The following is a 26,103-nucleotide window of genomic DNA, read 5'->3' on the forward strand; positions in this document are numbered from 1 at the left end:
AAATTTGTGTCGCCACCTGCTGGCAGCAGCCGAGAGCAGTCATTAAGGGAGGGTTGTGCAAGTTCAAGAGGAGTGGGTAGCACACAGCAACCCTGCCTGAATGTCTGGTTTCTGCAGATGCCACGAGGTGGCGACACAAGTTTATGGTAGCACCGTCTCTGCAGCAGCTTGTGTTCCCACAAGCAAAGGCAAACTTTACATTTTTTCCTTACAAACCAGGCAAGTAACTGCGCCGAGTGAGTGTTGCCTTGAACAATGCGCACCTCAAAATACAGTCTTTCTGAGAAATTTGAGCAAGAACAGTGCAGCAGTAAGTGCAAAATCTTTTTTCAAAGATTTTAAATGAGATGCACACATTCCTGTGTGTGAATTTGTGCTTCTTTAGATCAGTCTGTTGGCTTCAATTTATCTGTTCATCCTGCCCAGGAGGATATCCAGCGACTAGTGTGGTGTTAGCATCCTTTTGGAATGTGCATGCCAAATAGCAAAGTACATTCATGATGTACATTAACGGGGGTGCACATTTATGAGCATTTTTCTGCAGAGTACAATCAGCCTCTCTATATGGCTTTCATAGATTACGAAAAGGGATTTGATTCAGTGGAAATACCAGCAGTCATAGAGGCATTACGTAATCAAGGAGTGCATTGGAAAATATCTACAAAGATTCCACAGCTGCCTTGGTTCTCCACAAGAAAAGTTGAAATATACCTATAAAGAAAGGGGTCATGCAAAGAGACACGGAGACACCATCTCTCCCTATTCACTGCATGCTTGGAAGAAGTATTTAAGCTATTAAACCAGGAAGCCTTAGGAGTGAGGATCAACGGCGAATATCTCAGCAACGTTCAGTTTGCAGATGACACTGTCCTGTTCAGCAACACTGGGGACAAATAAAAAATGATTGAGGACCTTAACAGAGAAAGTGTAAGAGTGGGGTTGAAGATTAATATGCAGAAGACAAAAATAATAGTAAATAGCCGCGCATAGGAACAAGAGTTCAGAATCACCAGTCAGCCACTAGAGACTGTGAAGGAGTACGTTTACCTAGGTCAATTACTCACAGGGGACCCTGATTGTGAGAAGGAAATTCACAGAAGAATAAAAATGCGATGGAGTGCATACGGCAGGCATTGCCAGATCCTGACTGGAAGCTTACCACTATCAGTGGAAAGAAAGGTATACAATCAGTGCATTCTACCGGTGCTGACATATGGGGCAGAGACTTGGCGACTGACAAAGAAGCTTGAGAACAAGTTAAGGACCGCACAAAGAGCGATGGAACTAAAAATGTTAGGCATAAGAGACAGAAAGAGAGAGGCATGGATCAGAGAGCAAACAGGGATAGCCGATATTCTAATTGACATTAAAAGAAAAAAATGGAGGTGGGCAATCCATGTAATGTGTAGGATAGATAAATAGTGGACCACTAGAGTTACAGAGTGGGTGCCAAGAGAAGGGAACCGCAGTCAAGGATGGGAGAAAACTAGGTGGGGTGATGAAACTGAGAAATTTGCATGCGCAAGTCGGAATCATTTGGTGCAGGACAGCCATAATTGGAGATCGCAGGCAGAGGCCTTCGTCCTGCAGTGGACATAAAGACAGGCTGATGATGACGATGATGACATTTATGAGCAAAAGTTTGCAGACCAATGGTACCACAATTGTTTTTTTTTCAAGTGAGACTTTCTTCGCCTACCTACCCAAGTTCGGCTTAGCTGCTGTCAGCTGGGTCAGTCAGTATCTCAGCAAATTTATTTGTGTTAACATAACCCTTGTATGCTGACCAACAAGGTAGTGCGAGTGGTGCATGTCTGTGCTGTATAACAAAAATATAAACTTCTACACAAAACCTGGAGATATGATGTCGGCTCACAGGCATCTCCAAAGCAGACCGACCTGTTAATGGAATGGCTCATCATATATAACGGATTCGTTAATTTACTTCACCTTCTAATTGATTTAGCCATTCAGTATGTGGCGCTGTGTGTGTGTGCCAGTTCTTGGGCAATCCTCCAGAATGGGCATGCACCTCTGTGACACAGGAGGTACAGAATCCTTAAAGTCTTGCTTGATACCTGCCCTACTTTTATGTGCATACACCGGATTTGGAGACATACCTTGTGAATGATGCAATGCATAAACATAAACATTGTATGTGATTGCACATTGCATAGGATGAATGTAATCAAAATTGTATGCATTGTGGTTAGTTATAAAGCATTTAAATCAACCGTTCTCTAAAGCTTCACTTCAGACAGATTGCAACCATGTGCGTTGCATCTGCATATTTTCTTTCAGTTTTTTTTTCTTTTTTCCACATCCTGGGCATAGTAGCTGGAATCAAGTGGCACAGCTTGTGTCTGCACATTGCCCCAGTGTGGTGTATTGAAGCAATTCCACGTTGCGGACCTGTACCAGAAAAATGTAATTTTTCTTTGCCGATGCCGCGGTCTCTAAACTTTCGATTGTGACTGTACATCTCAAACGAATCCGACCAGGGCCCCGGGATAACATAAAACTATTTCCCTCTATTTTTATTTCAAATTAATCATTAGCCCGGTGTGATTGGTTAAAACTTTTTTGAGCCACACCCACATGGGCATATTCGAAATGTTTTCTCTTCCACTTTGCCCATTTTGTGAGATTTTATCATTCCCATCTGATATCTTATTTTCCCACAATGCAACTCATCGGAAGACTAATAAAACTTGTTGCACCAGTACACGTCTATTCCTTTCACATTTGTCTGTATAGTGCCATATCATTCCCTCAGCATAGTCAAAAGATAGTTGTCATATCCAACGTGCATCTTACAATAACATCATTACACAGTGCTGTCAACCGATATTGATTCCTAGCAGCTATAACAATTAGCATTGAATAGATCCTACTACTAATGGATTAATGACAGACTCACCGTAACTTTAAAAAGCTTAAAATTGGCATGGATGTGACAAGAAGTGGTTATAACAATCAGATTTTAAGTATTTTTTTTATTGTCATACAAGTGAACTGCATTGCTACTGTTTTACATTTACAAACACCAAAGCAAACAACTGATACTTCTGAAGTGGCTGGCTTTTATAGGAGACGTATTACTTTTATACATGATACAGCCAAATTTAGAGAGCCCAGTATGTACTTACCCCCCAAAATTTATTTTTTGTGTGTCTATGCTAGCCGATTGAATGGGGACCGAATAATGTAGTCATTCCATACATATCAGTCCAGTTCAACTGTTTTTCATGCTTCGTCACTGGCCTGAATACTTTCACCAGGATTGGTCCCTACATAGCGGCGGATCATATGAATTGAATTGGAACATCAGAGTTGAGACATTACATGAGCCCTGTAATGTGAATGGGGTTACTGAAACACAAATTTGGCACTTCCTCCAGCGCATTATGTCTGGAGGCCTACCAATCTACTGTTAGACCTTCAATTGAATATGCAAGCATTGTATGGGACCCATACACAGCAGCCGTATAAATGAAGTAAAAGAAGTGAAATGTCTAGGTGTTCAGTTAATATATGAATCATCTTAAATGCTGAGATTCTCCAACTTCGATGCCAACATTGGAAAAACTTGAGCATTTGTCGAAGCGAAGAAAAGCTACCAAGCTAAAATCCATTCACCGACTCTACTGCTCAAAATTAAACATTCAACAGGTAGATCTTACAATAAAGACATAACTGGGCCCTCCCATCATAAACACAGTCTGCAGCACTAAACCCATGTTAGTCTACACAGGCATACACAAACACTCATTTTTTCCTAGAACAATAGCTGATTGTAGTCCCTTGCCACACAATTCATCCCTTCTTAGTTCTGTCGTTTAAGCTGTTTTATCTCTATCCACATGACATTATTGCTACTGCAACCAAAACACAAAGATCAGCATGCTATGCATGTGTGTCCACATCTGGTATTATACTGACACACTAACGTAACAGTTGTAGCTCACCAGTCGACAGGGTTGCTGGCATGCTGCAGGAGATACGGAGACTTCTCGTTGGAAAGCCGATTTTTCCTGCAGCTAGCTGAAGTTGAGACGTGGGCTGAGGAAGTAGAAGAAGCCGCCATCTCGCCTAAACAAAGCAGTGGTCGCCTGCAGCGCCTGCATGCCCACGGGCAAGGAAGATATAACACCAGTTTATCTGGCAGACACTCAAACAATATGCACTCGTCCCATGTGTGTAACGCACTTTGCGAGATCTTGCATATACGTGGTGTCACATCAGCTTTCATTATTGTTCTTGTTTTTGTGTATTTCATGCAGGTTTTTTTCATTTTCTTGTATTTCGTATTCACATGGGACACATATATGCTAATATTCTAAAATAAGTAATGTGGAAACCAGTGCAGTTCTCATCTATCATTGCCCAAGTCTTTTTGTTATTTGTAATCACAGTGCAGGATTTAGCCACTGCAGGAAAAGTTAGGAATACTTCCACATTCGTGACAACAAACTGTCAAGGTTCTAGTGCACCTTATTATCAAAGCACAGATAATACTGTGTGTCTGGAACCCACTCTGCAGATAACCAGCAGGCTGTGTTGAAAATGGAGGGTAAGTCTGTTTTCCTTTTGACACTCGAGACAATTATAATTATTGTATGCTGTAAGCACTCAAGCACCCTGCAAAGCTTAAAGTTATATGGTCGACAGGACATGTTATTTTTTTTATGACAAAATGAGCACAGAGTTCTTATGGGATAAACAAAACACCAGACGCCCCAGCAAAGTCACAGTACAATGGTATATAAATCAACTGTTTAATAACAGGAGCCCACCCACTGATATATGTACTACTTGGAGTGGATACGCCCCATCCAATCATCACTTCACCGGGCAATATTAACTGCAATGTAACAAAACTAGCTCACATAATGGAGCAGCATTCATGAAGTCCTACTCTCCCCTGTACAAGTTTGTGGATGCCTCACTCAGACTAATAGAGGCATGATTGAGCAACAAGCATAGATAGTTTTGGAGGCATTTTTAAGAATGCTTTTGGTGAAAGATCAGTGGTGTTGAGGCAAAAGGCAACAGTATCAACAAGAATGTCTCTTTCTGTATCAGTGAGGCACCTGGAAGATTGTACACTGCGGAGTATAACTTCATGAATGTCGCTCTAGGACCTGCACAAATCTTCTTACGTTATGGATAATATTGTGCAGTCAGGCAATTATGTGACGGGGCACACGCATGCCTATATCATGTGTTCCACGTAACTGGTGCCAAAATTTAAATATCTATGCAAGTGACACGTAGCTGGACAGAACCAAGTTAATGTTATTTGCCACTGCTTAGAACGAATCAGATTTTTTTTTTTTCTATTTTGCTTAATTGCATAATTAGATATAATTAATTATTCAACTGCTCAAATATTAAGAGTGATAGAGTCAATGAGAAAATTGTAGACCACCCTGAAAAATTCCTCATCCAGCTTTCTGTTCCTCAATACATGCTACATGTAAGTTTTTTCCAAGCCTTAAAAAAAGCTCGCAAAATACGAAAGTGTCTCGGAACTCATTGTGCAGTACTTTTCAGTATTTTTTGTGCAGTTGATAGTAGTGCACATCTTTGTGCTTTCTGTTTCTTTAAGCACATTGTGCTGATACATCTCAGAATGTAGAAGGGTTTTTTATTATAATTTTTCCATTACATATCATTCAGTCTTATGTGGACTTGGTCAAACGACGACTAAAATCATAAGTATAGATCGTGCCTATTAAATATTGCACAACTTTGGGCATGCACAAGTCTGAGAACTCAGTACAATGGCAAATTACGCATGATCTCAATGCATTTAATCAAATTTTGGTTCATCAATGCAACACGAAGTGCTGTTCTTATATATCTGCACACTTCATATATAGAAACATATCAGTGTCATTCTAGAAATAGAAACATTTTTGAAGTGTGCCAGCTCCAGGATCAGCTTATAGCGTTCCCTAAACAAACCTGATCGATAGCAGTGCACAGCTACAAGGGGAAACATTTCCGACATCATATGTTAAAGTATCACGCACGAAAAAGGTTGCAAAACTAGCGCCAAGCTTCTGAGCAAAGGAAGGCATGCACTGTTAAAAGCAACAGTACGTTAAGAAAGTAACGGCACACAGTACACTTCTCACTGTGTCAAGATGGGCGAAACAAGTTTCGCTTCATTACACGATCAACGGCGGACACGCGATTCGTTAAGCCCATACTTCATATACAGGAACAAGGATCCACGAAAACTTGCATACATAACATTCACCGCAAGCGAATGCAGAAAAAAACACTACACCGAGCACTCAGCCGAGCTGCGTACGAGTAGAGGCTGCTGCTAAAAACAGCCCACTAAGAAAGTAAGGGCCGGTACACCGCTCTTGAATCTGTCGCGTATGTTGACGACCACAACCTCAAGCACAGAACTTTCACTTGAAGCGAAACCACCCCGCACAGCATGTGTCGCACAAGTGCAAGATACCTTGGCAATGCGTTCGCGAACAGAGACCTTCCAACGGCAACGTAGCAGAAGCACTTTCGATTCTCAAACTCGTGCAAGCGAGGGCATCGACGCGAAAGCGAGTGGACGCCGCTGTGCCCAAGCAAGGATGTCACGCGAGCCCAGCAGTTCATTTAGGCGCGTGGGCACGGACTGCGCACACACCGCATCATCACACACACATGCGGTTTCGGAAAAATAAATAACGCGACGTTGTACCTGCTGCATGTACGTACATACGTACGTAAACACGCACACACGAACGAACACCACGGTTGCACATGCACACTCTCTCCACAATCGTAACTCTCGCACCTCTTTGCGAATGGGGCAGCCGGATTGGCACGAGCATTATTTTTGTTTGGATGGTTTCGGTCTCTAGCTTCGGTCACAGCCAGTCACAGCTTGGTTCCCATCTCGTAGAGTTACGAATATAATTTCTTGTGCGAGTAAAAATAGCTACATTTTTGCATGGATACGTCGCAAATCAAAGCAAGAAGCTATCTTGCTTTTTTTTTTTTACTTAACCCCATAGGTGATAGAGAAAGGCAGGGAAGGGAAGGAGGTGAACGCGAGCGTGTTCTAGAGCGCGAGTTTCATAATTGTGATTGTGTACAACAGAATAAACTCGTATTAAACAACGCTGCAGCGTCTTTTATGAGGCACAAGACCGCTCGAACTGTTACCCCAACAAAACAGGCACGCTATATTTTCGTTGACGGAAGCGCAGCTTGGCCGATGTTGCGTCAGTTGCATAAACCGTACCCACCCACTTCCGCAGCAGCTGGCAATCGCGCGCGCGTCTGCGTGCGTGTCGGGCCAGTCTGGGACGGCTGCTCGGCCGCCGCTAGCGCGGCTTTTGTCACGGGTGACCGCGCGACCAACGCACGATAAGAAGTGTACCACGCGAGGCGATAAGGGCGCGGGGGAAGCGAAACTTCGATATGTGATGTATCCGAACGAGAGAGCAGCAGCAGCCCGAGTCGTCCGGGAGTGCCGGACACTTAGCTCGACCGATCAGCGGCCCCACTGCGACGATGCGGCCGACCCCGCTCGCGCTGCTGCCGACGGTGCTGCAGCTGTCATTCGCCGCGGCCGCTTCGATCACGATCCCGACGGATGACTCGCGGCACCCGATCGTGGCGTCGAGCGTCGAAGACGCGTTCGCCCAGTACGTCGTCCGATACAACAAGAGCTACGAGCCCGGCAGCGCCGAGTACGACCGGCGGTTCGCCGCGTTCCGCGACAGCCTCGACCGCATCGCGCGCAGGAGCCGCAACGCTACGGACGGCTCGGCGCGCTACGGGCTGACCCGATTCTCGGACTTCACGCCGGACGAGTTCCGCCGCGACGTGCTGTCGTCGCCTCCGGCGGACCTCGACGACATCGTTCGACAGCTCTTCCCCGACTTGACGCTTGGCGACGACAACGACATAGGCCCGCTCCTTCTACAGCCGATCACCCCGAAGAAGACCCAGCTGGTGCGGGGCCAATACCCGGACCACTTCGACTGGCGCAACCGCAGCGTCGTGACGCCCGTCAAGAACCAGCTCAACTGCGGCGCGTGCTGGGCCATCAGCACCGTCGAGAACGTCGAGAGCATGTACGCCATCGCGACGGGCCAGCTGGTCGAGTTCAGCGTCCAGCAGATGGTGGACTGCTCCAACAACTCCAACCACGGCTGCAACGGGGGCGACACGTGCTCAGCGATGCAGTGGCTCCGCGAAAACCGCATCAAGCTGGTCACCGAGGGCGCGTACCCGTTCACCGCGTCCACCGGGAAATGCCGGCACACCACGAGTGACGTCACCGCCGAACTCGTCGACTACACCTGCGAGAGGCTCGTGGGCAACGAGGAGCGGATGCTGGACCTCATCGCCAACGTGGGACCGCTAGCCACAGCCGTGGATGCGACGGCGTGGCAGGATTACTTGGGCGGTATCATCCGGTACCACTGCGATGCGGGGAGGAACCACGCGGTGCAAGTGGTCGGGTACGACCTGAGGGGTGAGGTGCCGCACTACATTGTCCGCAACTCGTGGGGTGCTCAGTACGGTCACGGCGGCTACTTGTACATAGCCGTTGGCAAAAACCTCTGCGGCATCGCAGAAGAGGTCTCGACAGTTTCTGTCAAAAAACCATCGGGGTAGTAGAGATTGCCTATCTCTGGCAAATCAGTTCTGCGGCAACCGCAAAGTGCGGGAAGTTACATAAATTCAAGGGGGATATTGGCATCCATCTTAGAGATGGCATGAAGCTGCATAGGAAGCTTCGCAGTTGAAGATAAATTTGTCCTTGTCTGCGAATCGAACCAGAGACCAATACCTTTTTACCCCAGGGACCAGGACAAATTTTTCTTCAACTGCAAAGCTTCCTTTCTGGGAAGACCATACGGGTTCCCGTTGTACTTTCGTGCTACACTCATGTGAATTATAATTTTTTTCCCTTTCGGATGATCTATCAGCATCAAAAAGTTGGCAGCATAACTCTTCAAAGCAAAAGAAGTCAAACCACATTTTTATAGAGCACTAAATAACCTGCTGTAAGCATCATATGATAAGCATATAATGATGCTTCAGGTTCTGCTTGACAGCTTGTTTAATACAAGGTAGACGTGCTTTTCTTCTCTTTTTCTAAAATGCCTCATGAACAAATTAGTTGCTTCTTAAGTACTTAAAGACAGTCAAATGTACACATGACAGGCATCAACATTCAGGAAACCGGAATATGCCTGTGAACATTATATTCTACTTACAGCACGCACAAGGGACAAACCACAAAGACTATGGCAAATACGCACAGCACTGACTTGCAGCTAATAGGTTTACTGTTGCTAAACGTGATATGAATTACCAGAGCAGTTAAACCTTTAACTGCCATGAGAAATTTTGAGAAATTGATGAAAAGTGTTGATATTTTATAACCTGAATTTAGTCTGGTATTTCTTTCCTAAAAGACATGATACCAGGAATGCCTATAGCACTTTTACTACTCTAACTGAAAAAAAAATAGCAAGAAACATTGTGTATTATTTATTTGTGTCAAAATTACAAGGTAGTACAACCTTTATCATGACACGTTAACTTGTCATTGACAGTTAAGTAGTTAACGAAAAGAAATGAAGAACACGAACAATAAATGACATGGTGAGTTACCTACAAATGATGTTGGTTAATAGAGAATATATGTACTTTGCCATATTATTCACCAGTTGTGTTGATTGTCTTTCTTTCTTTTTTTTCTGTGCTTATTTATATAGTTTAGTGCCAATGAATCTTTTAGCTGCGAGTCAGTGCTTGTGTGCCATATTCTTTTTTTGTGTGTTTGTCTCGTTCTTGCGTGTGCTGTAAATAGAAGATTGTGAATCACCACGTCACCCTAGCCATTAACATTATGTAGGGCTGGTGACGCCCATTGAAACAATTGCTCTCTGATACTTGCTGTTTAAAGCAGTTTGTCAAGGTGGCCGCTCACAGATAGCAAAGCTTGATGTAACAGTGAACAAAACTAAGTAGCAGCAGCAGTTGTCTGGCTGCTGGCTATAAAAGAATGGGTTAGCATGATCAGGGACAATTTTTACTGAGTGAGATCAGTCATGACAACATGTCTATGTACATGGCTAGGAATAACGAACAACGGAAAACATTTTGCGTGATGGCTGCAATGCATACATTTTATCTTATCACCTTATAATGCTATCGCAACTGACCTGAGCAAGGCACCTCGCTGATTTGTACTGTGACCGGCAGAGCTGCCGTGTACTGTAAACAAAGGTTTGCTCAGCACATCAGCTGTCTTAATAATATACAATGAGAAACGCTACATCCTTCATGTGCAAGAATAGGCTCCGTGAATAGCGACACAGGGCAGCCTAAGATCATCAACCTGAAGCTTTGAGCTAGAACAAAAAGTGGGGCTGAGAGAGTGTCTCACACCAGATTTTGAAACAATTAATTTCGAGGTCCCTCCTCTTTGCCTTTCGTAAATGACTTGCACCTGCTTTTGTGAAACATTTTTGCATGGATCAACCACTTGGTGCGAAAGGTGAAACAAATGAACAGAAAAGAGAGGAACGAATCATTACTAAAGTAACGCATTCTGGTTTCCTTCTCTTCTCGGACACCACGCCACACGAATGGTCATTATTTTCGAGAAGCCACCTGCAAATGCTCAATATTATTGCACAAGCCCAAATATATACTTATTTTGAGTAAAAGCTATGTTCTTGTTTTGTGGGCAAAAATATATGCTCAAATGCTGACTCCCTCCAAGTGACAGAAGGAAGGCAGTCATTAAACTGTGCCAAAGATGTCTGTTTATTGATGGCCTTGCTTGAGGATGTTGTCTGATGAATGCTAAGAGAGTGATAATAAAACGTGTAGACTACAATGACATTGCTCCTTTTTAATTGCTGTTGTTAACAATCCAAAGCCTAGCCTGTATCATTTTTCTGTGATTTTACTGTACAGCAATGTTTTGTTTTTCTTTTTACCATTGTTTACAAGTACTCCACCCCAACCTTTCTTATCGCCTGTATCCTTGTTGTTCCTCGATCAGCCTTGCCTTATCACAGCAACTCTTTCGTGTGATGTGTATGCATATTGCATCATCCAGTTGAGTGCATTCATTGCGTTGGAGGCAGGCTGTTTGTAGAACAACCACGAAATGTTTTTCATTCTGAGGTGTGAGCACCTCGTTTGGCTCATTGTGTTAATGTTTGCAATTTTTTGGCTGTTTGTTAACTATGTCAGTACATTCTAGGTTAGGAAAGAGTTGTTCATTTAGACACAACTGTTGTTACTGTTCTCCCCCCAAAAAAAGTAACTGGTGTGAATACATTATGTGCAAACTTTCTCACTCTAGTAACACAGTCACATGGATTAACAGTTCTTTAACCTAGTGCAGATTCTTAGATTTAAGAGCTTGTTTTGAGGTGTGAAATAACAAATCTCTTCGAAGACCCCTGGACAGGTCCAGACATTTGAATGAACAAAGTGTGTTTTGCGCCCAACTGTACAAAATTTGTAAAATTGCATAAACAGTATGTATTGCTGTAAGTACGTTACCATGATATCAAATAAATTGACAGGAAGAACAGCAGTTGCAGCAACACTTTGTAAAACATAATGTTTTGTCCAAATGTGCTGCGTTGGAAACATTTTTTGCATCAAACAGTTCCTCTTGCTGAAAAAGCGAGCAGTCACGTCTTATTGAACTTTTATGTTACTGCCAGTCTTTTATACTAGTAGATAAGCAGGATGTGTCATTGCAATAAGAATCAATGTTAATCAAACTTAAAAAAAAAAGATTTTTGCACACCTTGGTTGAACATGACATCACCAGATGTCGCCACAAATGCCGTTGTCTCCTTCACCACCTCTGGTGTCATGGTAACGCAATAACGGTAATGTGCATTTGTCAGATGTTGTCTGTTATTAACGTGACACATCACAGGAAACCTGTTAATTAGAGCAAACACCTTTCTGCCTGACAGCTGTGCTGATGCCTTCAGTCATCAAGTTGACCCAAGCAGTGGCACGCATTTGCATTGGATGTACTACTTCATCAATGGCTGCAGGAAATTCTATGGCAGCTCACAATGCTAGCAGAAACACTAAGTCACTGCAGAACCTGCATATAGCCATTGTGGCTGGGAGCATTGATACATAGATATTCCTACAAAAGTAAGTTGTTGCACTGTGATAAAAAGAAAAACTATAAGAAGTGCGCACCTGTCATGCGAGACTCTTGTGCATGCTTCCGAATGAAGCTTACAGGCGCGTTAGAGCAAGAACACGTGCTGTATGCACGAGGGGAGAGCACACAGCAAAATTTTTAATTGCTTTGAACACCTGTAGCTCTGTGGTCGCTGTACTTTTTCAAAAGAGTCTTGCAGGAGAACATTCTGAAGAGAGTGCCTTAGAGCTGCCAGTTTAAAAGAAACTTTTCGCTCAACTTTGTGTTTCGGGACCCCGCTTATGGTTCTGACAGTGTCCCACTTGTAAAATAGTCTGTGCTTGTCTTCAAGTTGTCAGGTATAGAAAATATCTGAGAGCAGGTCTGCATGTTTGAACATTTTGCCTGCTGGCCTATACGGGGTGTTTCAGTGAACACTCAAAAAATTTTTTAAATTGCCTGTAGCACAATTCTAGTCTGTGAGCAGGTCTGCTCAAAGAGGCGCACATTACTTACACAAAAGATTGAAATAGATAATTGATGAATTAACAAAACAGTTCAAGTTAAGTTTTAACTAATTACCCTATGGCACATATTGCAATTTATTAATTCTAGCAGTGAGACTGCAAGGCATATCCACTTGAAAAGAATTATGTGAATGATGCCATTTATGAGATGTGCACCATCAAGCTTGCAGTAAAAATGCACTGTCGTTCCACTTAGTTTTTTCACAAAATGTCCTTGTATGCATTCAGGCACAGAAGTAACTGGAATGCTAGTGCAAAGTTCGGGAATTAATACCTTGAAACTGGTGCGATTCTGACAATTCATTCCAAGTGGATCCAGCCTTGCTAACACCCCAGCTAGAATGAGTAAATTGCAATATGTGCCATAGGGTAGTTAGTTAAAAATCCAATTATTTTTTAATTAGTTGATTATGCTTTTCATTCTTTTGTGTAAGTAATGTCTGCCTCTTTGAGAGTATACTAGCTCATGGACTAGAATTGGACTGTCTGCCACAGGCAATTTTTAAAAGTTTTTGAAAGTGTTCGCTGAAACACCCAGTATATGAGAAAGGTAACAGCCTTGAGTACAGTGCGTTTCAAATATTATGCCTGCTTTACATAGGTCACTTTCAGTTCAAATTTATTGCGCTTGTTAAATAATGAATAAAACTAGTTCACCTAGAAATGTGAATTAAACATCGGGGGAAAAATGCATACCTTGCGCATGTTTGAGCAAGGAAAGCCTGGCAGGGCATACAGGTGTGCTTGTTTTACTGTTCACCAGCAATATGCTGCGAGTTTTGCACGTCACAGCTTTGAAGCATACAACAATTTGAACCTTACATTTGCCCCTGAATGCACCACATTACAGGGTTATGGTGCCAAATGAGTAACTGACATGATCAGAAACAAATATAGCACACAAGCTTTCTGCCATCACCATGCGCTTCAAGTGAGGGAAAATAGTGTGTGTCAGCATGCAAATTGACATTCGCAGATTATGGTATGGACTAGAATTTTTGTCTTTCTCCTGATGTTGTTTGTTCCTTGCCTCTTGGAACAAATTTTGTGGACTAGCAATGACTTGTAATTCGCTGCTACACGGGAATGTGATACGCAGTAGCACGTTCCTGAGACACTAGTGAAGTGGCGTATGTTGCACTGTAACAAAATTTACGCTTTTTTTTTCTGTGAGTTGTACGCATCGTGTTTTACCCCAGAAGTTTGGTCGCACACATGTTCACTCAACCCTCTTCCTCCTGCCCTATTCCCTCCGATTTACAGTGGTACAGATTTATTGTTATTGTTATGTTTTACTTGATGCAGACTGACGTAATGCAGAGGTCTACATTATGGTCTTGTTGTTAAGATGGCTGCTTTTTTCTTTGTTTTTTTTCGCCGGTGCTCTCAGTAAAATCAGACAATCGAATAGAACCTTTCTGTTGGTCACAGACTTTCTCCCGTAACTGCGACTAGCAGACATTTATATCTCTTACATTTGCATCTGTTAGGCCATAAAATGGAACTCGTAGCACAATATAACAGGAGGGCAAGTCAATTTAAAATTGCCAGCCAACCGTATCCTGGAGTGAGCAGTTTTGTCCAGTCGCATGGCATTGTAGAGAAATTTTTGTACCTTAATTACGCACATGGCCGCACAAAAATACTCAACAGCTCTGGATTTGGTCCATTCTAAACAAACAATAATAATATAAAAATGAAATTATGGCTGGTTTAGTAGTCAAACCTTGACATAACAAATGGATATAATATAGCAAATGTAAAATGTTTCTCACTGATATCAGCATGTAACGAAGCCATGAATATACCAAATATCATCATCATCATCATCATCAGCCTAGTTACGCCCACTGCAGGGCAAAGGCCTCTCCCATACTTCTCCAACTACCCCGGTCATGTACTAATTGTGGCCATGTTGTCCCTGCAAACGTCTTAATGTCATCTGCCCACCTAACTCTCTGCCGCCCCCTGCTACGCTTCCCTTCTCTTGGAATCCAGTCCGTAGCTCTTAGTGACCATCGGTTATCTTCCCTCCTCATTACATGTCCGGCCCATGCCCATTTCTTTTTCTTGATTTCAACTAAGATGTCGTTTACCCGCGTTTGTTGCCTCACCCAATCTGCTCTTTTCTTATCCCTTAACGTTACACCCATCATTCTTCTTTCCATAGCTCGTTGCGTCGTTCTCAATTTCAGCAGAACCCTTTTCGTAAGCCTCCAGGTTTCTGCCCCATATGTGAGTACTGGTAACACACAGCTGTTGTACACTTTCCTTTTGAGGGATAGTGGCAACCTACTGTTCATGATTTGAGAATGCCTGCCAAACGCACCCCAACCCATTCTTATTCTTCTGGTTATTTCAGTCTCATGATCCGGATCCGTGGTCACTACCTGCCCTAAGTAGATGTATTCCCTTACCACTTCCAGTGTTTCGCTACCTATCGTAAACTGCTGTTCTCTTCCGAGACTGTTAAACAGTACTTTAGTTTTCTGCAGATTAATTTTCAGACCCACCCTTCTGCTTTGCCTCTCCAGGTCAGTGAGCATGCATTGCAATTGGTCTCCTGAGTTACTAAGCAAGGCAATATCATCAGCGAATCGCAAGTTGCTAAGGTATTCTCCATCGACTTTTATCCCCAATTCTTCCCACTCCAGGCCTCTGAATACCTCCTGTAAACATGCTGTGAATAGCATTGGAGATATCGTATCTCCCTGTCTGACGCCTTTCTTTATAGGGATTTTGTTGCTTTCTTTGTGGAGGACTACGGTGGCTGTGGAGCCGCTATAGATATCTTCCAGTATTTTTACATATGGCTCATCTACACCCTGATTCCGTAATGCCTCCATGACTGCTGAGGTTTCGACTGAATCAAACGCTTTCTCGTAATCAATGAAAGCTATATATAAGGGTTGGTTATATTCTGCACATTTCTCTATCACTTGATTGATAGTGTGAATATGGTCTATTGTTGAGTAGCCTTTACGGAATCCTGCCTGGTCCTTTGGCTGACAGAAGTCTAAGGTGTTCCTGATTCTATTTGCGATTACCTTAGTAAATACTTTGTAGGCAACGGACAGTAAGCTGATCGGTCTATAATTTTTCAAGTCTTTGGCGTCCCCTTTCTTATGGATTAGGATTAGGTTAGCGTTCTTCCAAGATTCCGGTACGCTCGAGGTTATGAGGCATTGCGTATACAGGGTGGCCAGTTTCTCTAGAACAATCTGACCACCATCCTTCAACAAATCTGCTGTTACCTGATCCTCCCCAGCTGCCTTCCCCTTTTGCATAGCTCCTAAGGCTTTCTTTACTTCTTCTGGCGTTACCTGTGGGATTTCGAATTCCTCTAGGCTATTCTCTTCCACTATCGTCGTGGGTGCCACTGGTACTGTATAAATCTCTATAGAACTCCTCAGCCACTTGAACTATCTCGTCCATATTAGTAACGATATTGCCGGCTTTGTCTCTTAACGCACACATCTGATTCTTGCCTATTCCTAGTTTCTTCTTCACTGTTTTTAGGCTTCCTCCGTTCCTGAGAGCCTGTTCAATTCTATCCATATTATAGTTCCTGATGTCCGCTGTCTTACGCTTGTTGATTAACTTAGAAAGTTCTGCCAGTTCTATTCTAGCTGTAGGATTAGAGGCTTTCATACATTGGCGTTTCTTGATCAGATCTTTCGTCTCCTGCGATAGCTTACTGGTTTCCTGTCTAACGGCGTTACCACCGACTTCTATTGCGCACTCCTTAATGATGCCCATGAGATTGTCGTTCATTGCTTCAACACTAAGGTCCTCTTCCTGAGTTAAAGCCGAATACCTGTTCTGTAGTTTGATCCGGAATTCCTCTAGTTTCCCTCTTACCGCTAACTCATTGATTGGCTTCTTGTGTACCAGTTTCTTTCGTTCCCTCCTCAAGTCTAGGCTAATTCGAGTTCTTACCATCCTGTGGTCACTGCAGCGTACCTTGCCGAGCACGTCTACATCTTGAATGATGCCAGGGTTCGCGCAGAGTATGAAGTCGATTTCATTTCTAGTCTCACCATTCGGGCTCCTCCACGTCCACTTTCGGCTAACCCGCTTGCGGAAAAAGGTATTCATTATACGCATATTATTCTGTTCTGCAAACTCTACTAATAATTCTCCTCTGCTATTCCTAGAGCCTATGCCATATTCCCCCACTGACTTGTCTCCAGCCTGCTTCTTGCCTACCCTGGCATTGAAGTCGCCCATCAGTATAGTGTATTTTGTTTTGACTTTACCCATCGCCGATTCTACGTCTTCATAAAAGCTTTCGACTTCCTGGTCATCATGACTAGATGTAGGAGCGTAGACCTGAACAACCTTCATTTTGTACCTCTTATTAAGTTTCACAACAAGACATGCCACCCTCTCGTTAATGCTATAGAATTCCTGTATGTTACCAGCTATTTCCTTATTAATCAGGAATCCGACTCCTAGTTCTCGTCTCTCCGCTAGGCCCCGGTAGCACAGTACATGCCCGCTTTTTAGCACTGTATATGCTTCTTTTGTCCTCCTAACCTCACTGAGCCCTATTATATCCCATTTACTACCCTCTAATTCCTCCAATAACACTGCTAGACTCGCCTCACTAGATAGCGTTCTAACGTTAAACGTTGCCAGGTTCAGATTCCAATGGCGGCCTGTCCGGAGCCAGGTATTCTTAGCACCCTCTGCAGCGTCACAGATCTGACCGCCGCCGTGGTCAGTTGCTTCGCGGCTGCTGGGGACTGAGGGCCGGGGTTTGATTGTTGTATTCATATAGGAGGTTGTGGCCAAGTACTGCACCAGGGTGGCCAATCCTGCTCTGGTGAGAGAGTGCGTTACCGGTTCTGGTCACCGGGATCAGGCCGCACTCCAGGCCTGTTTGTGCAATTTTCTCAACACACGTTTTTTTTTTTTTTTTGTATTTTCCGGTGGAGAATAGCGCGGCACCGGGATTTGAATCACGGTCCTCTTGCACTGGAGACGGATACTCTACCGTCCCCGTAGGAGTTAAATTAAAAATTAATTTATGGGGTTTTACGTGACAAAACCACTTTCTGATTATGCACGCCGTAGTGGAGGACTCCGAAAATTTCGACCACCTGGGGTTCTTTAACGTGCACCTAATTCTAAGTACACGGGTGTTTTCGCATTTCGCCCCCATCGAAATGCGGCCGCCGTGGTCGGGGTCCGATCCCGCGACCTCGTGCTCAGCAGTCTAACACCATAACCACTGAGCAACCACGGCGGGTCCCGCAGGAGTTGTACGCCTCATTTAACCTACAGTGGTGCCCTACTTGGTCAGTCAAGGTGGACCAATCTGAGCTCGGTTATACCGCATGGATGGCACTCGGCTAGAGAACCTGGTATTTATGACCTGCACATGTGAGTGTGAGGCCATAAATATTTGAAGATCTATATAAATATATATATATATTTTTTTTTTTTAGGAGGGTTCCCGTACAGTGATAAAATAAAGGAAAAGACATTAAAAGAAAGAAAAAAAGAAAAAAAAAGAAAGAAAAAGGGGCAGAAAAAAAAAGGAACATAACAGGTGATTTGAACTCGTGACCCGTCGATGTTGCCCAGAAAGATAGCTCAGTCGGTTGGTTCGTCAGGTCCCAGGCTACTTTCAAGCGCCACAGCTCCTGCTCCGAGCCTCACACTTACGTGGAAAGAGACTCATGTTGTCCGCGATAGTCGATAGTCGAAGGCATACTTTCTAGGAAAAATGGCCGCTCAAGGAGAAGAGCCAACTCGAGCGGCTTTAGAGGCTAGGAAAACTGCCTTAAAATATTTAGACTTGAGGGAAAGCTTCGTTAACAAACTATAACACGGCAATCAGCACTCGAATACGACGAGAGAAATTACTGAGACGTGGAAAATTCCCTTGAAAAAAAAAAAAAAAAAAAAAAATCTGGTTTGCTAGGCAAATGCTTGTATGTATTGAACCTCTTAAAAGATGAGGGGTGAAATATGCGCTCACCGAGAGGGCATCTTCGGCACGAGACATCCCCAAGGCACCTTACAGAGATGTGGAGAGCTTCGCGGCCGGAACGAAGCTTCCCTTCTCCGCCGGCCAAGAGGGGGAAACGCGCTTTCCGATCGCTCAAGGTTGCGCGGACAAAGCCTAACTCTAGCGTCTAGGAAAAGCTTAACCAGGTGATATGATATAATGAATGCATTTTCGTGTCAGATGGCAACAAGTTTTTATAACGAGTTTCAACTGTATAGCACTTCTGGACTTGCGAATACGTCATCCTTATAGTGAGGGAGGTGTACACTTTCATAAGGGAAGCAAAAACGAAAGAGGGGGCAGTGACGCAGCCTTGAAATTCTCACACCAGCTTTCCATGACATCAACGATTTTGGCAGTGTCTGCTTGAGGCTGGTTAATGGTTTGCTGATAAAAAGCATGACTACACTGCAATAAAAAATAAAGGGAGCTCAGACTGGCACAGCCGTTGTGGACTTTCCATGCCAAAAAAATTAACGCCTCAAATGTGTCGGAGTACTACAATATGTGCGACGTTACCTCAATGAGAAGCTTCGCCTTCACTAATGATGTTTTTCCTCCAGAGAAGAGAAAATAGATTTTTTGCAAGTTACCTACCATTCAAGATGTCTTATTGTTTCTGCTCTGTTTATAGCCATCCTTTTAAACATTAGCCACCAGAAGGAAATTTCCAGACAAATAAATGTTGGGCTGGATCATCATTTCGCAGCAACCACAGCCACATGCACTGTGTTGTGTCGGCAGCGGCAGGCAAGCGGGGGGCCCCGACGGGCGAACGCGCGGCTAGCGCCGGCGCAGTAAAGGAGACACGGAGCTAACTGCTCCCGCTGAAAACCGGAACGAAGACTCCGCCGACCTGCGGCTGTTTATTGCTTATAAAGGCTTCACCTGCTAGATGGCACCTCCCGATTGGTCCAAGCTTGTCACATGACAGAAGGGGGGTGCGCCATCTAGCTAAGCAATTACAAAACATACATGTGCGATGACACAGAGATCTGACAGGGGGCGACACTATACTACATCATCCCCCCCTGGAAACAAAGCGAGCATACATTGAAACGCGCACACAAGACGCGCACTTAAGTCCAAAACAATTTCAGTTCATTCCCCCCCCATGTTCACACACGCGCACCAGTTGCACACAAAGCACGCACTTAAGTCCACAAATTCAATCCATCCCCGCCCAAGTTCACATACACGCGCACCAGTCTTGGGCACCAAAATATGGGCAGTCACTCAAACAAAGTCCAACACGGAACACGGCACAAAACTCACTGCACCGCAACAAGGAACACATTTTACCTGTGTGAACGAAAAAATGTGAAGTGCCTCCCAAATGTCACAGCGAGGCCCCTAGCCGTGGCATTTCGAAGACGGCAAAACGCTCTACATTCAAGAAACATAATCGTCAAGCCACGGAGGCCGTTTTTTGACACGATGAGGACGCTTGCGTACCTCAGAAGAACTTTGGGGGTTGCGACGCGTTTCGGTCGACTTTAAAGACCCAGTCGTCCCACTACTATTTCCCTCCCCCTGGTTGGACAATTGAATGTGGTTGTCGCGCAAAGCTGGAGAGGGTTGCCCAGGAAGCTCCTCTCGAAGTCCCAACAAGTCCTGGGATGCTACCGATTCCCCCACGGAATCAGAAATGATTGCTGACTGTGTAGCCTCTGAAGCAATACAGTCAGATGCACTACTTAAGTGATGCCTATGAAAGGACGATGTCATGCCAGACGAGTCATCGGAATGACTATCCAGGTTTGAATACGAGTACAAAAAATCTTTATCCGTTGTGGACAATGTACTATGTTTTGAATTATCTACTACTGTGGTTAACTTAGAGGCATTCCACGTCTTCCCATCACTGAGTACAAAAGAGGATGGTCCTACCTGGGCTTTAACTGTACGAGGCGTACTGTACTTAAAAAATCTTTTCTTGGCAAGTTTTACTTTGACGGTGTCTCCCACCTTGATACGAGTTGCCTGAGCACCTCTCAGTTTGTCTACATACTGTTTAGTTTGCTGCTGTTTCTGCGAGACTCTCTCGCGAACTTTACTGTTCTGAACCGCTGTGTGCTTAGGCAACCTGAAGTTGCTAATATCTACCTTTGAACGGGGTTGACGACCATGAAGTAGGAAAGCTGGGGAGAGACCCGTTGTAGCATGTGGCGTAATCCTATAAGAACCCAAGAATTCTGAAATGCTTTTCGAAGCATCTCGACCTTCAAGCCTTGCTACCTGCAGGTGTTCCTTAATGACTCTGTTGAACCTTTCTATTTGACCATTTCCCTGAGGATAATAGTTGGAGGAGAAAAAATGAGCGATTCCTTTTTCCTTTAGGTAATCTTTGAATTGTTTTGAGACAAACTGTGGACCATTGTCTGTAACTATAGAGTCTGGCAATCCTTCACGGCTGAAAGCCCAATCAAGAAGCTTAATGACATCATCTGTGGAGATGGAATTAGTACCAAGTACTTCTGGCCACTTTGAGTAGTAATCAACAAGGGTGACTAGATACCTAGGGTAGGACATGTTTAATGGGCCAATAATGTCCATTCCCAATTTCTGCCAAGGCCCGTTCGGCCATTCGACTGGCTGCAGTGGAGCTACATGAGGCTTTGCAGACTTGTCTGCCAGCTTACATACATGACAATGCTTTACATACTGTTCAACAGTGCTATCCATCTGGGGCCACCAATAGCGTTCACGAAGAAGCTGCTTAGTACGTACTATGCCCTGATGATTTTCATGTGCCAGCTGTAGAAATGTAGGTATTAGGACACTGGGTATTACCACACGATCACCACGCATGAGTAATCCGTCTACAAAGGACAATTCTTCATTTACATGAAAGTAAGCTATTAAAGCATTGTCTATGGCTTTCTTAGAAGGCCAACCTTCTGCTAGGCATTTACTGACCTTCTGAAGCGTCTCATCTGTACTCGTTGCAAGTTGCACCGTTTCCTTGTCAACGACTGATGTGACTAAGGATACTATTTCTTCCTCCTGAACTACATTCTGGGAATCTTTTACTGGAAGTCTAGACAAGGCATCAGCTACTAGATTTTCTGATCCTTTGCAATATTCAATCTGAAAGTTGTAATACAGGAGCCTGGCTGACCATCTTGAAATGCGAAGAGGTCGACGACCTGAGTCGCCAGCGGACAGTAATGCAACTACTGCTTGATGGTCAGTTCGAAGAGTGAACCGTCTACCCCAGAGGTAAACATGCCATTTTTCACATGCGAACAGACATGCTAGCGCTTCACGCTCTCCTACAGAATACTTTCGTTCAGCTACAGACAAAGTTCTAGATGCAAAAGCTACAGTTTCTAGCTTGGAACCATACGGTTGCTGTAACACAGCACCAACACCAACATCAGATGCATCAGTCGTGACTACCACAGGCAATTCAGGGTTGAAAATCTTAATGACAGGGGAACATGTAAGATGAGCTTTCAACTGATTGAAGCTACGTTGTGCGTCATCAGACCAAGCAAAATTTTGCCCTTGCCTGAGCATGAGGCGAAGCGGTTCTACAAGTTCTGCATAATGATCAATGAACTTGGCATAGTAACCAGCTAATCCTAAGAAGGATTGCAATGACTTAATATCTGTAGGAACAGGTGCATTCAGGATTGCCTTTACCTTGCTCTCTGTAGGCGAAATGCCTTCAGCTGAAATTTTATGGCCCAGAAAAGTCAGTTCTCTCACAGAGAAGACACATTTTTCATTCAGTTTCATACCACTGTTTGAAATGCAAAGCAAGACTTCTCTTAAATTAGCATCATGCTCAGGTTTCGTCTGACCCCATACCAAAATGTCATCAAGGTAACAGACAACATTCTTACAATTCTGCAAGATTTGTGACATCATTTTCTGAAACACTGCTGGCGCGGATGCCAAACCAAAACAGACACGCTTGAACCTGAATAAGCCTTCATGAGTTATGAATGTGGTGAGATCTCTACTACCTTCTTCCAGTAACAGCTGGTGGTAAGCAGATGCTAGATCCAGCTTAGAAAAATATGTGGCACCATGAAACATTTGCAATAACTCTTCCACGTGCGGCAAAGGATACCCATCAATGACAATTGCCTTATTCGGTTCTCGGAGGTCAACACAGAGCCGGATGGCTCCATCCTTTTTGCGCACCACGACGAGTGGAGACACCCATTCAGAAGCCTCGACGCGCTCGATGACGTCGCAGTCCTCGAGACGCCGCAGTTCATTTGTCACCTGGTCACGGAGAGCCAGGGGTAGCCTGCGCAATTTGGAAGATACAGGTTTCATACCTTGCCGCCGATGTATTCGGTGCACGAAGTTTTTGACGAGTCCCAACTCGCCACTGAAGAGGTGATCAAAACCCGGAGGCACACCTGTGGGGCTCTGTACTGGAGGAAGCGTAGCCAGGCAGCATGTCAGCGAAGTACCGTCGATTTGTATCCCCAAGCGCTGGATGGCGTCAAGACCCAGCAGTGATGTTCCTGTGGACGTTACATGGAACGTGACTGAGCACGACCTTTGAAGAAACTGGACAGCGGCTTGGAAAAGGCCTTGAATGTCGATGCGTTGCTTGGAGAAATTCCTCAAGTCCACTGCTGCTTTTGACAGTCTGTGCTGTCGACCAAAGTGCTTTTCAAAATCCTCGGCCGTCATCAATGAGACAGACGCGCCTGTGTCCACGAGCAGCCGCATGGCGACGTCGTTAACCACGACCGGGACTTGTAAATCCCTTTTAGCTTCCAAGGTGCTCACCGTCAAGACAGACGCGGACGGCTGTCCTGCGGAAGTTGACGAAGACCGCGTCTCTGCGGAAGAGACGTGCTGGACAGTACGGGTTTTTCGGCATACTGATGCAAAATGACCCAACGTGTGGCAGGCGTTGCACCGCCGGTTCCTTGCGGGGCAATTCCTGTACGTTGCAACATGCTTCGTACTGCCACACCGGTCGCATGAACTATGCTCGAAATTAGGGTCCTTCGCATCCTGTGCTTCATTGCGGGTCCCGGAGGAGCCTCGCGGAAAATGTCGATCATCTGGGCGGCCTCTTGGAAGACGGCGGCCATCTTGGCGGCTCCTCGGAAGAAGTCTGCCATCTTCATGGCCTCCTGCACTACGTCGGCCATCTTGGCGGCTTCCCAGAAGAAGTCGGCCATCGTCATGGCCTCCCGGACTACGTCGGCCATCTTGGCTCGTCGATGGAGCGCCAAGTTGAGCTGCCTCAATTCTTTGTATTTTCTCCGAGCCGAACGCGCGGTTCGCTCGATGTAGTGCTTCTAACGAGCGTCCAATTTCCTCTGCCTTGTCCAAGGTCAGGGTTTCGCCGTGAGCCAGCAACTTTTCGCGAACGCTGACGTTCGCTACCCCATGTATGATTTGGTCTCGGACGCGCTCGCCATAGGTTGTGCCGAAGTTGCATTGTACCGCCTTCTCCTTCAATGCGGTCACGAATTCCAGGAATCCTTCTCCGTCGAACTGCTTCCGACTGGTGAATTCGTGCCGTTCCGCCAGGACATTTGTTGACGCGGCGAACAGCCGGTCAAGCCGCTCCAAGAGTCTCGGAAACTCTGACGCTGGCGGGACCGCATCACTTGACGTTGACGCTGCGCCGGTCGACTGCCTTGCTGCTTCACTTGACGGTGACGCTGCGCCGGTTAACTGCCTTGCTGCTTCCTGCTCCTCGTCTGCGAAGTACTTCCGTTGTCCCTCACGCCCGAGAGCGCTGACGAGCGCGGACGCTCGTCGCGCGTCCGTCCAGTCGCCACCGCCGGCCGCTTCGAGGTGGGCCTGAAAAATTTTTTTCCAGCGATACCAAGGGATTAACGGTGGGCCGGGCACTTCAAGAAAAACGGGAAGGTTCGCAGTAAAAGCCATGCCGGGTAGCGTGCAGGAGGCAAGCCGGAGCTCGCCGCAGGAATGGGGCAAGAACAAAGGGGGCGAGAAGGCCTAGGCTCGGAAGCCTCGCGACGCCAAGTGCGTCGGCGGCGTTTGCCTGCCGTGCGGACACGGGAAGGGTCGCTTCACTTACGAAGCTCGTTGGTGTCCCGGGGCTTCGGTCGGAACCGCTGCGGGAGTCCCACCCTCGTCGCCAAAAGATGTTGTGTCGGCAGCGGCAGGCAAGCGGGGGGCCCGGACGGGCGAACGCGCGGCTAGCGCCGGCGCAGTAAAGGAGACACGGAGCTAACTGCTCCCGCTGAAAACCGGAACGAAGACTCCGCCGACCTGCGGCTGTTTATTGCTTATAAAGGCTTCACCTGCTAGATGGCACCTCCCGATTGGTCCAAGCTTGTCACATGACAGAAGGGGGGTGCGCCATCTAGCTAAGCAATTACAAAACATACATGTGCGATGACACAGAGATCTGACAGGGGGCGACACTATACTACACACTGCTCACGTATACTGCGGACACGCAACAATAAATCTCATGTGGCAAAATGTCTCACCAAGTATGCTGCCCCTATTTTTTGGAGGCTCAACTGCACAACAGATTGAAACTTGATGTGCATCCACTGCAAAGTGATCATGCTATGATGCGCGACCATATACAGAGGACGGGAAATCAGTTCTGCGGAAATGTACCTAGTTTAGTGCGAAGCCACAAAGGAAGGCCGATGTGGGTTTCTCAGAAAGAAAGCTTCGCAGATGAAGAAAATTTTGTCTTGGTCCGGGGTTTGAACCAGGGATAAAAGTCTGTGTGCCCCTGTGTGAACCCTGTGAGCACAGAGTGCACACAGGGTACACTGGCAGGCAGTGTGCCTAATGCCGCATGACTGTATGAAACCATTCACACAGGGCAAGTGTTTAAAGATACAAATATCTTTTCTGGCTGCTCTAAACTTACTCCCAAAACAGAGGGAATCTGCATTGCAAAGTCAGCTGGCGAAGTTTTTGTCCCACTTCAGGCGAAGGTTGGCTCGCTTTTAGCCGACTCACCCTCAGCACAATGCTCATTCCTTTGTCCACATAAATGTGCTTCTGCACAAAGCCTTTCAACATAGGTGTGCTCAGAAAGACCAATGCTCAAAAGTTGGTGGCCCAAAGAACATTTATACGTGCTAGCTATATTTCTCTGTGAAAGGTTTCAGTAATGTTACGACTGGTTGTTGCGACATGTATTATTCTGGCAATAAAATAAAGTGCCTTTATATCCTCAAATGTGCTTTGATTTGGAAAGTATGACATAACGTCTTGCTCTCAATGCACTTCATACTTTGCCGCGAGTTTTCCAGAGTACTTCCCCGGACTGTTTAACCCAATTAAATGTCCCGGCTTCCCTTCCTTACACCTGGCAGACCTGGCCCACTTCACCACAAGAGCTGCATCCTACACTATGGCCTCTGCTAGTTTAACACATTAATAATTAACACATTAATGGG

The 26,103-nt window shown here is 45.2% G+C and overlaps 3 protein-coding genes across 3 annotated transcripts in view; 1 reads left to right on the forward strand and 2 right to left on the reverse strand.

The window, feature by feature from the left end:
* Window positions 1-6,726, reverse strand: part of LOC140214351 (spermatogenesis-associated protein 20-like) — a 46,993-nt gene extending 40,267 nt beyond the window's left edge. Inside the window, exons 1-2 of the mRNA XM_072285723.1 lie at window positions 6,482-6,726; window positions 3,969-4,121 (exon numbers count right to left, since the gene is read on the reverse strand). Of these exons, the coding sequence (XP_072141824.1) occupies window positions 3,969-4,121; window positions 6,482-6,633 (305 nt within the window). The 5' untranslated portion in view covers window positions 6,634-6,726. The remainder of the gene's footprint in view (window positions 1-3,968; window positions 4,122-6,481) is intronic.
* Window positions 6,727-7,330: 604 nt separating this feature from the next.
* Window positions 7,331-8,780, forward strand: LOC126526456 (cathepsin O-like). The gene has a single exon (XM_050174370.3). The coding sequence runs from the start codon at window positions 7,537-7,539 to the stop codon at window positions 8,647-8,649; it is 1,113 nt and encodes a 370-aa protein (XP_050030327.1). The 5' UTR covers window positions 7,331-7,536; the 3' UTR covers window positions 8,650-8,780.
* A 14,120-nt stretch (window positions 8,781-22,900) lies between these two features.
* On the reverse strand, window positions 22,901-25,114 carry LOC129383571 (uncharacterized). Its single transcript, XM_055068207.2, has 2 exons — window positions 23,101-25,114; window positions 22,901-22,985 (listed from the first exon to the last, which is right to left on the reverse strand). The coding sequence occupies exons 1-2, from the start codon at window positions 24,596-24,598 to the stop codon at window positions 22,957-22,959; spliced, it is 1,527 nt and encodes a 508-aa protein (XP_054924182.1). The 5' UTR covers window positions 24,599-25,114; the 3' UTR covers window positions 22,901-22,956.
* Between the last annotated feature and the right edge of the window lie 989 nt (window positions 25,115-26,103).

The sequence above is a fragment of the Dermacentor andersoni genome, unplaced genomic scaffold (genome assembly GCF_023375885.2).
Source record: "Dermacentor andersoni unplaced genomic scaffold, qqDerAnde1_hic_scaffold ctg00000039.1, whole genome shotgun sequence".
In the NCBI taxonomy this organism is placed as follows: domain Eukaryota; kingdom Metazoa; phylum Arthropoda; class Arachnida; order Ixodida; family Ixodidae; genus Dermacentor; species Dermacentor andersoni.

Bases quoted from the DNA above. Each gene is read 5' to 3' on its own strand.
- LOC129383571 (XM_055068207.2), bottom strand. From the start codon at position 24,598: ATGGCTTTTACTGCGAACCTTCCCGTTTTTCTTGAAGTGCCCGGCCCA. The intron at 22,986-23,100 runs GTGTGCCTCCGG...CAAATTGCGCAG, and splicing joins TCCAGTACAGAGCCCCACAG to GCTACCCCTGGCTCTCCGTG.
- LOC126526456 (XM_050174370.3), top strand. From the start codon at position 7,537: ATGCGGCCGACCCCGCTCGCGCTGCTGCCGACGGTGCTGCAGCTGTCA.